The sequence below is a fragment of the Amblyomma maculatum genome, chromosome 1, assembly GCF_055883805.1.
Source record: "Amblyomma maculatum isolate TAMU_Amacu chromosome 1, ASM5588380v1, whole genome shotgun sequence".
NCBI lineage: Eukaryota > Metazoa > Arthropoda > Arachnida > Ixodida > Ixodidae > Amblyomma > Amblyomma maculatum.
The window spans coordinates 110,269,859-110,284,085 of NC_139344.1; the positions used below are offsets into that span (position 1 = coordinate 110,269,859).

At 44.4% G+C, this 14,227-nt stretch overlaps 1 protein-coding gene across 1 annotated transcript in view; it reads left to right on the forward strand.

Annotated features, from left to right (window-relative positions):
* Positions 1-1,763, forward strand: part of LOC146203488 (cytochrome P450 4c3-like) — a 52,010-nt gene extending 50,247 nt beyond the window's left edge. Inside the window, exon 11 of the mRNA XM_084588789.1 lies at positions 1,468-1,763. Within this exon, the coding sequence (XP_084444915.1) occupies positions 1,468-1,637 (170 nt within the window). The 3' untranslated portion in view covers positions 1,638-1,763. The remainder of the gene's footprint in view (positions 1-1,467) is intronic.
* The last annotated feature ends 12,464 nt before the right edge of the window (positions 1,764-14,227 follow it).

Here is a 14,227-nt window from a genome sequence, read left to right on the forward strand (position 1 = left end):
TGGATTGATATTGGTGAATGAGCGACCCGACAGTCTCGCTTCAAGATAAAATGCATGATTGGTGAATCTTGCGTCGAGATAAAACGCACGATCCGTGAATGAGCGACCTTTAGAGAAAAGGTCGAAATTCTGTGAGCCTTCCAATACGGCATCTTTTGTCACAACCTGATTTTAGGTCACATTTGCGGCGCACATAACCTCAATTGTAGCTGCAGTGCGTAGAGTGCTCTAAAATTGTGGGGGACAACTCTCAGCTTTTAATAGCTGTTAGGACAGCGTCTAAATGTAAATGGTCGATTCCTATAATATGCCTCAGTAGCGATTCAACCGGCACTAACGTCAGGACAATACTTGCTTTTGAGGACTGCAGTTAATTAAAGCTCCCTAACAGCACTGCTACGTACAAGTCTGATATCCGCGGCCTGTCTGCCCCCCCCCCCCCCTCCTCACACACCAGCACCAGTACGCGCACGTACTTACGCTGCTTACCCAAATGCATATAACCGCGGCCCTAGGAGGCTTTTTGAAGTCATCCCGAAAACATGTTGTGGAAGGGCGTGGCGCGTTCCTGTAGGTATTTTATGAGTGGAAAAAAAGTTACACAAGCAAAAACGTGGTAATTCAACAAAATGAGGCAAATGCTTGAGAAAAACTAACGGCTTAACATTTTAATTGTCATTGCTAGAATGAACATTCTGATTGCCAATGAAGCACGCAAGACGGCTACAGTTTCTGCTTAAGACGTGAACGTCGCGTCATATGCATGCGAAGTTGAGCTCTGTTTTAGGCAGCAACGACTGCAGCACGCTTTAACGTGCGCTCGCATCATGCCTCCTAAGATTTTAGACATGCATGAAAATTCGACTTTGGAGGCGGCCTTGCTTAGCTGCTCATCGCTAGAGTCCCAACTAACCCTGGCCAACGGGCAATGGTGATAGCTTTGTCCAGTGGCCTCCCATACTAGGCATTCCACTCAATGAAAGGACCCTTGACCTGCACTCTTTCTTCTTCTTTTTTTTCTTCAATAAAGTTTTTCACCCTCACCACGCCGTGACAGAATGAAAACACCGTCAGGTGCCACGGCGCGTTCCCTAAGCAGGGGCCAAGATTTCCCATGTATAGGTACCCGCTGTCCTCAAACTAGGTATCCAGTGTCTCTATGGGTATGTTAAGACAGCCCTGAATAACTCCGGTCTTGAAAAAGTCTGGTCTTACTAAAGACACTGTTTAAGTCTCGACTTAGCTCGGACTTTATCTTGCAAGCGGGCCCAGGACTTCTCTTTGGGCTAGTTGGTGCATTGTCAGTTACCAGTGCACAGTCACTATAAAATAAACATCATAATATATCCCTTAAGTGGGCATCTATAGCGCATGGCAATGAATAACAGTTTTCACTTAAAATGCCCGCTGCCTGCTATTATGCAGAACGCTCTTTTTAAATCCGATTGTACGTTTCGTTTTCTTTAGGTCAGCGTTTTGCCATGATGGAAGAAAAGGTTGTGATTGCCAACATTCTTCGTAACTACAAGCTCGTTTCACTACATCATCGCGATAAGATTCGAGTCATGGCGGAGCTTGTTCTTAGACCAATGAATGGACTACATGTGAAATTTATCCCCCGGACAACTGAACAGTGAGTGCATTTCAAGACAATCTGTATATTTTCCACTTTACTGACTTTTTGTTTGGCCTAGTAACAGGTGCATTAAAGCCATTCATAAATAATGATTAAAAATAAACTGGTTGCAGTGCTCTTGTAACAATTTTGGCCTTGTTTTATTTTCAGGCACTCGCATTATACGAGAAACTTTATTTTCTGACGTTTTTATCACAAAGACCCCCGGTTCTAAAGCAGCAAGAAATCGCATCGCTCTCAAATAGTCGTACTCTTACCTTTTCCTCCTTAGTTCTAAGCGAAATATAAGCATAACTTTTCATGGCTATATACAAACTGGCTGACTGTGAGCACATTGTTTGAGAATAATTCTATGTCCGGCCGATATTACTCGGCTTACCGACCCGAAAACAATCAGTTGCCTGTTTAAGAGCTTATTATGAGGGGGCTTCATATTGAGTGATGGAGAACTTTTAAATGTAATATTAAACTCCGAGTATGTCTTGGACCAGACTTATCAAAGCCAACTGGCTCGTCGGCTGGTCCGAGTAGAGGCTATAGCCAAACCCGCCGCGTTCGAGAAGAAGGATGTGGAAGATAATAGGTCTGAATAGCAACGTGTCAGGAAAAACGTGCCAACTACAGGAGCTAAAAGCATTTCATGCTGAATATAAGCATCTCTGGCCAGCAGCCTTTGGAAACCGAGTTAGCAACCTCTCAAACTCAACACAACCAACAAGCGCTTTGGAGACGTCTGTGATGGAGAAGATAACAGTGGATTGTTGTGGTCCAACTGTGTCAAATTTTCTGGCAATTTCCTAATGTCGTAGAAGCTGATGACGCAGAAGACTTCTTTGCGACTGTGAGCGACTAAGCCTGCCGTATGATCTTCCCTGACATCAGTCATCGCCTTGTTCCTCGCACAATCTGAGCAACATTTTCGACGGAAGGAAATGATGCTACAACTCTACGTCGGTCACACTGACGTTTACTGCCGCTCAATGCGATGGCCTTCGTTGCTCATGCCCTCACCATAACAGTCCCGAGTTGAACTCAGGAGGCTTCTTCTATCGCGAGGTTTGCCCGAGCACGCTTTTCAGTTAAGACAATAACGCATTCATAGTGAAAACAGTGCGAGAAAACGAGACGAACGACGAAAGACAGCACAACCGCTGACTCGCAACTGAATTTTTATTCGAAGAAAACGTTCTTTAAATGCTTTCCTAACCAGGAAAACACCAAAAGCAATGGAAAACAACAAAAACTACTAATCAAACATGGTAGTGACAAGACACACACATCGCCGCCATGGCGCATACACGTGGGACAGATCTTGCCCGTCATTGGAGGAATGGTACATGCCCTCCTTTTTTCTCTAACACCGTCATCTTCGCCGAACATAAAGTTAGGGTAACACGTGAAATTATCATTCCATATTCACGATAACAGTGGCGGGTGCATCAGAGATCCTTCTATCGCTCTCAATGACAGAGTTTTCTTATTTATCCGGAAATGAGATGGTAACTGTCCCCCCTGTATTCGCTATGGCGATGATGTGTGTATGTCTTGACATCATCATGTTTGATTAGTAGTTTTTGTTGTCTTCATTTGCTTTTGGTGCTTTCCTGGTTAGGAAAGCATTTGGAGAACGTTTTCTTCGAATAAAAATTCAGTTGCAAGTCAGCGCTTGTGTTGTGTTTTTCTTCGTTCGTCTCATTTTCCCGCGCTGTTTTCACTATAAGCCACTATCAACTCGCCCAAATCGCAGCCTTAATTAACAATAACTCATTACGAGGGCGTGCCGTATAAAGCTCACTAACGTGTATGCTACGATCGGGCCAAGCCAAGCGTGCATGCCACCACGGCAAATATGTGCTAACACCAGCAACCTTGACCGTCAAAATATGTAGGTGCAATGAAGACTGGACCGCGGCACCATTCTCAGATTATAAAAAGCGTCGCCTGGCGTTGGTTTCTGAGACTGCAATGTAATAACAACTCTTTAATAATCACTGTGTTCCTGTAGCACACGCAAAAAAAGCTGTCAGCACGTCACTGCAGTGGAATACACTGTGTTAGCCGCAACAGGCGACGATGAGGAAATGGTGCTTTCGTTTACGCCTTATCCTCCAACAGACTCATGAAACAGCTTTCAGTGGGCATGGACAGCCTATGGTCGGTGATGACTCTGAACACTGCGCCAGCCTCTGAAACGTAGCTGGTACCGCCTTGTGAATGTTTCTTCACTGAAATTGCGTTGGATAGCGCTGCCATTATTTACCAAGAAAATGTAAGTTCTTTTAAAAAAAGATCTCGATGCTGATGCCATTTCTAAGTCAAAGCAGGTGTCAGGACAACGCTAATTCCTATCCTTCAAAGCACAACCTCATCTGAACGGGTAAGACTTCGCGAAGGATTACCGCAAACGGAAGGATGAGAGCACGTGTTCGGCGGTGGAGGTGTTACTTTCTTAATAAAAGGAGGGTAGTGTTGTTCAAATTAAGCAGCCGAGGCATTAATGAGCCTGGGGTCACACGGCGGATCCCTAAATCTGCATAATACGTATACCCTGCAGGCTTAGTGCCGCAAGACGGTGGATGTCCTGGCATATTGCTGGACAGCGGCTGACACATCGCAGCAACGGTACTGCTTCGATAGCATCAGTGCGGGCGTAAAAGGGACCGCGGGGGGTATAGTTTCGGCGGCCACTGGTCAGAGTGCCTCTTCACCGGCAATAATGTTTTATTGTTGGTTCATTTTACGTAGACAACCATTGACCCTTGACAGAGGTGAGCATCCTGATCTTGAAATCTCCGCCGCGAAATGGCGATGCCGAGATAGCAGACATAGGTCGGCAATTGCCGGTCGGCTTAGTGTCGATATGAGGAGGAGGAAAATGAGGAGGAATGGCAGGGAGGTTAACTCGTAAAAGAAACCGGTTTACTACCCTGCACTGGGGGAAAGCGGTGAGTGGATATAAAAGTGGTGAGAGAGGGATGGGTGCAGTTAGTACAGTCACATCACAGACATGTTACATCACATCAGGTCACAGTCATATCACGTAACACAACAGCAAAATCATAGTCTTTCGATTAGGCCTGTGCTTTTCATAAAGCGGAGCAGTGCCTGGGAGGCCTTCACCGCAGACGATAGCCGTGCCCAGGTACCTAAAATCTTAATTTCAGTCAATAGGCGTCCATCTAAATGCTCCAGCGCACGGCATAGACACTGTCTTTCCTCACTGTATATGGGGCACTCACAAAGGATGTGGCCTATAGACTCGTCTCACCCACAGTTTGTACATGCAGGGCTGTTTGCCATATCTATCATAAAAGAATACGAGTTTGTGAATGCTACACCAACCCACAGGCAGCACAGCAAAGTTTCTTCGCGTTGGGGTAAGCCAGGTGGAAGCCGCAGCTTCAGGTCACGGTCCAGGGATTTTAAGGGGCGGTTCGCAAACTGGTCAGAATTCCACAAGGAGAGCGTGTGTTCCCGCGCAAGGTCGCGAAGCCTGCCCGCTGCGTCTGCCCTGGAAAAGGTAATCAACGCACAATCGCCGTCTTGGCGGGCTGTTCGTGCGAACTCGTCCGCCCGGAGATTGCCCGCTATGCCACTCTGTCCTGAAAGCCTTTGGAAGATGATGTCATGTCCTCCATTAATTGCATAGGGATGAATTTGTCGTATTTCCGCGACGTGTTATTCATGGGCTCCACGGCGACGAGCCGCTTTTAAAACTGGCAGGGCTGCGTCTGAACATAAGAAAATAGACCACCGCTGAGGGCTCTGCTGACTGATATGCCTAATTGCGACACGAAGAGCGGTTAGCTCCGCAGCTGTTGAAGAATTCTGGTGAATTGTCCTAACTTTTATTTCTGTATTAATTGAGGGTATGACCATGGAGCCTGGAGAACTCACGGCATTCACTGAACCATCGGTGCAGACGTGCAAACGATTTGCATGGTGCTCATGGAAGTATTCAAGAGTGATTTGTTTTAGTTCTGTCGGCGATAGCTCGACCTTCTTCTTGATGCCGGGTATTGAAAGAAGCACCTGTGGTTTATGCAGGCTCTGTAATGGAGAGGACGGTCTAGATGCGGGTGTAAACTGGGACGGCAAAATATCGCGATGCGCATCAACGGGCTGTGTAAACGAGGTACGCTGTTCAAACTTCCAGGGAGAGAGAACTGCTTTTGACAGCTTTAGAGTGAAGTGTGACGTTGCATATGCCTTCAGTGCTTGCCTACTGTGAGATCAATAGACCATAAGTCTACGAGCCTCACGGCGCTGCTGTACCAACGTACTGAGGCGTTGAGCATTACATTCTCTTCAAAAGCTACGATTACTGTGATGCTTGGAAGACATGTGATGGTCCTCATAACCGCTCAGCTCAGAGGTTCAAGATGATCCCATTGTGCTCTTGTAAAACGTTGAAACTGGGCTTGATAAACAATACGCTCCTTAATCTCTGTATTTTATTCTCTGCTGCTTTCGCGCTTTCCACACTATCTACGTTCACTGACTGCAGCCGCACCAATTCGGATACAACTCTGACAGTCGCAGCCCTCAGGGCGTCCTGCACAGCGACGCGGCCCTTTTCTTCTAGTGTCTAGCTACTTCAACGCTTGCCTGTCAAACCCAATTATGTTTCGTTTGTTGTGCATTATAATTTCCGCCTTGAGGGTATACCAAGCGAAACGGTTGTGCTCGCCGCTTCTCACACTGCTCAACCTGTGATGGAGTATCTTAGAATTTATCATTCGGCCTGAACATCTTCAAGCATAGTTTGTACTTTACCAAATATAACCTGTATACTAAACATTTTATTCCGTGTTACCTATTCCGTCGTCACTAATGTTAAAACACTGCTCGCAAAGAGGGCCACGTTTAAAAACAAGCAGGAAAGTTCAGGAGTAATAAATGCTATTTTTGCTTGTTACTATTAGATAAGCGTCACAGGACATTATAACTTTGAAGGTTAAAATCAAGCATGGACCACATGTGAAAACTGTCAGGAAGGTATCGGAATTTTTGCCATTATTTCAAAATTTATAACACTCGGCTACTGCAACAAAACTGAGAACTCAATAAAGTTAACTCTTTCTCTCTGTCTCTCTCTCTATCTCACTCTGTTCACAACTCTAAGGTGTCAGCTTCTGAGCCCATTATTATCGTGGACTCGTACGGTAGCCGTTGCCGGTCCAGCGCAACCCAGAACAATGCAAGTGCATTCAATACGAAATGAGCCTTGAGCGAGTCACATTGAGCGCCTGCTTTCAAGGCAAAAACAATCCAGAGACATATGCTTGCTACTCGCTGGAAGGTGTTAATTTTTTGTTTTCGTCTCACAACAGCCACGCTTCCACTTCGTCTCAAGGCCTGTTGATATGTGTGCATTCCCCGTTTGATACTCTAGCCCATGGATGCACGCTTTGCCCAGTTGTTTTAATCCTGCTTTTTTTGGCTGCTTTTTGGCATCACCGTGCTAATTGACCACAGAGTGCGGAGAGGGGCGTCACAGCATTTGAAAACGCTGTTCGATCAACACGCCAAGTTTGCAACGGACATGGTTGTTTGTGCATCGAACATGGAATACCATTGCTCTAACCCATATTTTTGATAGTAGCACCGCCCTCTTTTGTTAAGAGCGAGTGTTGATACGGTAAGTCCAGTGAGCTGGACCAACTTCGTACTAAGTCACTACGAGCCTGCGGATCTCGTATTTAGCGATATAAAACCAGTTCAATAAACTTCTTCACGTGAGCAACATTTTAAATCAGTCTAACAGCATTAATTAAACTCTCAGGCTAACAAAGATTCGAGGCAACGTTATAATGCAGTCCTCATGCATTTACTCCTCATTCTAATACAAGCAAGTAAAAATGTATTGAATACGCTAATGCTCATCAAAATCAATGCAACTGAAAAACGCAAGAGGAAAAATCAATCCAAGGTGAAATAAATAATGCTGCGAAAGAAAGGAAGCAGGTCCCCATAGTCATCCTGAAGAAGGTCGTTCAAGATACGAAACAAATGACACAACGAAAGAAAAGAATAACTAAAGAACTACGGTTTGCATGAACGACGAAATATTTAATGGCATTGTTATGTGAGACAAAATTATTACATTTTCTTTTAACGGGCACAGTGTGAGGTTTGAAAAATTAACTGATAACATGTGAAACAACACTAACCTAAATAATATACTGGTAGGCCAACAGATATTTCTGGCATACGTAGGCACCTCCTACCTTTTCTCACAACAGTGGAAGCGCTTGTCCGGTTCTACTTATACCTTATGTATCTTTGTCGCGCTATAAATATCCTGAATGAGCAGTGGAAATATGGTGACGTGCAGATCGAGTCAGTCCTTCAGCGCAGATGATCATAGCTTCCAAGTGGTTTCAAGCACGTGCACATTTTTGTAAGACAAGCAGAAGAAATCCATTTTTTGCCTCGGTTTTGCATGCCATACTTCTGCCTACACTCTCGAAACGAGAAGCTGAGACCCCCTGTTGTGTTAGTTCATTTGAAGCAGCACTCTAACACAACGTGTTCGGAATTACCAGTTCGAGTTCAGCTGTGAAAACTGCGGTGGTCAAAAACCGCGTCTGCCGGGGCGAGAAAAACCGCGTCTGCCGAGGCGAGAAAAAAGAAAAAAAAAAGAAAGAAAAAAAAAAGTTACATTGTTCTGAAATGCACATCAGCTCAAAAACCACCAACGCAAGCGAAACTGCAGGGCCAACCTCCAGTGGTTGGCTTTCTAAATAATCGCGGCAGCGCTGCCTTCCTAGGACGAGCAGCGTAAAAACTGGGCACTTTGGCGAGACATGCTCTGGAAGGAATGGCGCAGCAGCAAAGGGGAGGGACTTAAGAAAGAAAACACAAACACGCGTATTTCCCTTACCATTCCTCACAGAGGTTCCTAGGACGATGCCGTTCACCATATGCTGGCGCCCCTGCACCGCAGCCTTGCGCAGTGCATGAAAGGACGTACTGTGTTGCACTTGTGCCAGGAGGATACGAACTGCGGCCCGAAATACGTTGCGCAAAATGCTTTTTTTTTTTTTTGTAAGAAGTAAACGATCGAGTGCATTTTTTCTCAGTGTGCTCTCTTCGGGGCACCTACCACTTACTTATCAATAATTCATCGCACTAAGAGGGTGCCTGCCTTTGTGAACTCTCCCTTGTGGAAGGCAGCGGTGCCACCTATCTTCGTGAATTCAATACACACGCACGCGCACACACCCACACACACGCACGCGCCCGCACGCGCACACGAACACACTCACATATTCACTTTTTCTTTCAATGCAATAATGAAAAACAGCTAATTAGTCTTTACTTATTAATTATCTTTCCTGAATGATAAAATACTGCAGCATAAGTGACTCTGAACAGCTCTGAATTGGTTTCACTGAGCTGGGACGCAACGCATTTTTTTAAACCTTATTTATATTTAGCTGGTACACCCTATAATAGGCACTACTTTTTGTTCATCAAAGTTAATTAGTAAAGACAAATTGGCTCATTTTAATTATTGCCTTGAAAAAAATCTTAGAACAAAAGTTGTAGATCTTGGAAAACGGCTAGCGACGCTGTTTCCATCACGCTACGACTTACGCCCGCCTATTTAGAGACCTTCAAAAAATGCTGTCACGCCACCAGCTGTTAATTTAAATCGCTCACCAAGCGCGTACAACCAGCTTCATCTAGAGAGCACAGCCCAGAAAAGCAGATTTTATCTCGGAAGCCTCTGAAGGCTTTAAATTGACGTCGTAGTTACGAGGCAGTTTTTTTTTTTTTTTAATGCGCCTAGCGTCGTTTTCGGCTGGTCAACAAATCACGTCACTTAAACGCCAGTTTGATAGACACAACACCCCGCCGGGGTGGCGCCGTAGTTAGGGCGTTCGACTAGTGTGCCTGAAGCAGGGAGATCGACTCCCAGCCTCGGCGGCCGCTGTTTTCCAGCGCCGAAAGGCTATTCGCTCGTGTGCTGTGCGATCTCAATGCACGTTCAAGAACTCCAGGGGGTCGAAATTTCCGGAACCCTTTACAACGGCGTCTCTCATAGCCTTAGTCGCTTTTGAACGTCAAACCCCAAAACTAAACCAGATAGAAACACCGCAAGCTGTTTCTTGAGATCTACAGCTTTTAAGGCGAAAGCCTTTAATGGCTCATAATGTCGGGGTTCGTTCATTCGCTCACACTATAGCTGTCAATCAAATCACGTCATCAACCGAAACCGAATCTAGTGTCATCAGAAAAATAAACATCCTGTCTCCGCCGGAAATCGAACCTCCATCAATCGGATCTCAAGCCGAGTGCTTTCACCAACCGTGCGACGCCCGCGATCGTGAAACACGCATCATAATTCTCCTTGTCTACAGTGAGGATGATAATAGCCATGACAACAGGGCGGTAATTAGTGATAATAGCAATGATGGTATTAACAATGATAATGACGGTGCATTTAATTCAAAACGATAATGAGAGCAAACGTGAAGCACGGTGCGCACCAACAACGCTCAGTCTTTCGCATTTCTGCAGTGTAGATGGCACAGTGCACTCAGAATTTTTCATTAACACTTTTTCTCTCAAGCCATTAATTAAAATAAATTTTTATTCTTTACTAATTAATTAGCTTTCGTGAGCGAAAACACACAGCAGATTCGCTTAGGTGATTTTGAAAAGCTCCTAATTGATTTGACCGCGCTATGGCTCACAATATTTCTGAATAACCTTGTTTACATTTAGCTGAGACACCCGGTATATATATATATGGTGTGGGAACAGCATAATAAAGGCAGAGATACATCCCCCAAAAATGACGGCCATAAGAGGAGATTTATTCGACGTTTCTATAAGAGGAAGGATCCTGTATATGCGCGTATTATTTCTTTTCTATACTAACGATTTACCAAATTATTTGTATTCCGCAGGGAGTATAATACGCAGACAACGCTACTATATTTAGCGCCGATACTCTCGTTTCGAAGCTAAATTCCTACCTAGGAATTGTTCCCGACTGCTACAAAAACAGCATGCTTCACATCAGTTCATGTAAAATAATATTGCTGGTGCTCACCTCCCTTCAATAAAGACTAGCCTCTATTTCACCTATCACCATAGCCAACCAAAGTATGCTGCCATCTAAATGATCCACGTTTCTCGATCTTCAACACGGCAAACATCTCAAATATCATGATCATATTGCCTTTATAAATAAGAAAATGGCGTCTCGAACCAGCATCTTCATCAAAGCCAGTCCATGCTTTAACCTTAAGACGTTAATCGCATTGTATTACTCATTCATTCACAGGTGCATCACTTACGCCATATCGTGTTGGGAAAGTACAGCTCGTATGAGACCTACTTTCAGGTGAAAGAATCGCAATATGTATACATCCATCCCAAGAAATGTTAATGCCACAAATCTCCTCCACGCAAATGATATCTTAACCATTACTGACCTCTTATAATTTAACTCGGCTATTTCTTTTCAATCTAGTAAACAAACAGATACCATCTTCTGCACTTTCATTACCCAGCCTTATAAATTCTAACATTACCGGTTCGCCGCTATCGAGAGCTTGCTGTTACTAAATGTACGAACTAACTACGGCAAGCATACTGTTCAGTTTTCGTCAATACTAATAAGGAATGCCCTACCTTCAGAAGTTGAAAATTCACGTACATTACACCAGTTTCGGCATGTACTTAAGCATCACCTAACAAACACTAGTAGACAATGTTATTTTCTGCGCTAATTTTTTCGAGGTCATTACTTTTAGCGCGACGTCTTTTAATATACGGACATTTTCCCTATTAGTAATTTCATATGTTTTCATGCTGCTCTTTCTCTTTGAACAATAGCTCGACATACTAAACTTTTACTATAACAATACTAAAACAATACAATATACTAAAACAATATGTAAAAGTAAGTTTTGACTTTTTATGCTGAACTCTGCTTTACTTTTAACGTGGCCATTTTGTACAGGACGTTCCCTTTCTGTCGCGGACTATGGGGCCACATTTTGCATATAATTTTTTTAACATCACTCAGAAATGGCTAATAAAATTCTGATTCTCATTACGATTCAGGTATATGTGTGTGTACGGGGAAGGGGGGGGGGAATGCACGCGTGTGCGTTTTTATTACACAGTGGCTACAAATAGATCTCAGTGACACATTCTCTTTCACTGCACATCTTCACCCCGGCTGCTCAGTTGGTAATACCGGTTTGGTTCAGACCAGTCAAAAGGTAAGTGTCGGCACCTGTTGAACCGAGAGAGAAGTAAGGCGCCGGTGACGATTCCTCACCTGGCCGACAGGTGGACACAAAATTGTGCGCGCCTTCTTTTTACACATTTACGCAGACGAGCCTTTTGATTACAGCGCTCATGTTTGTCATTTTCAGCGGCACATGCTGCCGTAGGCGGCTCGCATTCCGCGAAATCGCCAAGCTGAGCACGCGCAAAATTTGTTGTGATATCTAGCATGACACAGTCAACAGGCAATCAATATTTGTCGGTGTGTGTCAGACAGCTTTTCTGCCTGGAACAAAATAGTCCTGGTGACGTACATTACCCGTCAATCTCTCATAGCGTTTCTCGTCAATATAGTTGCCTCCAGCACCAGGACCTCACTACGACCATCTGCTGACTTCTCTTATAACATAACTCAGATAAAATTAAGTTTCGGTCACGTTTGGTTTTTCGAAATGACACAGACTGCAATATTCAAGAAAGCGAGCACACTGGCGAAATAAGGAAAGCGAGAAAGCATTAATTGGCGTTAGAATGCAGCCATCACTAGCCTGGGATGATGCCTATACATATGTATGTTTGATGCGAGTCCTTCCTTTTACCAGCGTTTGTAGTGAGTTCCTTGCAAATTATAGCGCAGCTGAACGGATTTTTTTCATGTCTGGTACTTTTCAGTACTAGCCAACAAGGGGAGTTGAATTAGGCCAGAAGAAGGAGACCAGATATTTTCAGTTTTTTGGTGAACACCAAGACCATAGTTTTTCTAACGTCCCTTATTTTTTTCTTGGATGGTGAATAACAGAAAACGGGGCTTGGAGAGAACTTTTCAGGCTCCCCCATTTTACGAGTGGCAATTTAGTGTCAATAATTCCTTAACAGGCAGATAGGCAGCCAAAAATAATGCAACCTGACAATTTGTGTGGGCGAAACTTGAAGGTGACCTTTTTGCAGCTAAAACTAGGCAGGGAGGTACGAAAGCAAAATGATTGGTGAAACTTCGCAACTGACCACAGGGTGAAATAGGGAAGGGAACAAACACGTCAAAAACATCAAGTCTAAAAACAAGACAATAAAATGAATGCTGTCAACATTGGCATTATTAAAGCCTTTATTGCCCGACCTACCTACGCTCGTCACGTCGCAAGTCGTTACATGATTGCGATTGCTTTCAAAGAGGGTGATCAGGTGCAAGTGCGAAAAAACGTATATGGTGGCTGGATAGCACGACCGCATTGTGGAGCCCTGCCCGGAGGTGGAGATACGCGAACCACAGAAAAGGTGGCTGCCACTTTATTCCCTAATCGTGGTTTTGTATGTGCCAATATCGTGCCACGCGAAACAGCATTTCACCACCATGCTCCTCCTAAACTGAACAAATAAGAATCAGCACATCAGCACGTCGCACCGATGTATATCCTGTGTTTTCACCTTTCTACGTTTTCATGTTTCTACAGACACTACAAAGAGTGCCTTAACTCGAACTTCTTTTAAACGGCCTATTCTCGGCCACAGAACTTTAATTTGCAACTCCGATTTCCCGTTAAGACAAGGCATGGGTACAATTAGGGGTTCATTAAAGATCACTTGTATTGTGAAGCAAAACATTTTAAACAAGGTCAAGCCTTCAATAAAGCAAATACGTGCAAATTCAAAACGGCCTGCAAATGCGAACAGCAATTGCAAAAGCATAATTCTGAGCAAGCAGTGGTCTGGAAAGCTGTGCGGTCTGTGCATGCGAGCGGCGGTGCAGATAGTCATAAATGACATGTAGACATATTCGAAACACATTATGATTGGAACCTACTTCATCGTATAGTAGTTATTTTTAAAACGAAACACGCAGATAGAAAGCATTGCTCCCTGGAACGGCTGAAAGTTACCCATACCAAATGTTCCAACTTTGAAACAAATGTCATATCGGAAAGGAACGAAGGCAGCTGTTTGCTTACTTATTAGGCACTCACATCTTGTTATCACTGCTGAGTATCCACACACTGCTTAAAACACGCGCCTTCTATACGACTAAGTTGAAGACGGACTGCTCAAGCGATGAAGGAAGGTAGGTCTTGCTTGAGTGGGCGTAGGGAAAAACATTGCAAGGGTTCAACGGTGCTGAACCAAATATTGAGCGAAAGCATTAGCGGCGGGTGACCGAGCGTTCTTCTTCTTCTCTTTTTCTTCTTCCTCGGCCCACATATAAAGCCCCGCTTTAACCAACCCATTTGAACGTGCCTTAGTGGCCTAGGGGGGTAACGTGAATGCCAGGGTCCTAGCAGGCTGATTCTGACTTAACCGTCCCATGTGAAACTAGAGACCCAAGTTGGCAGCTCCTGCCAACTG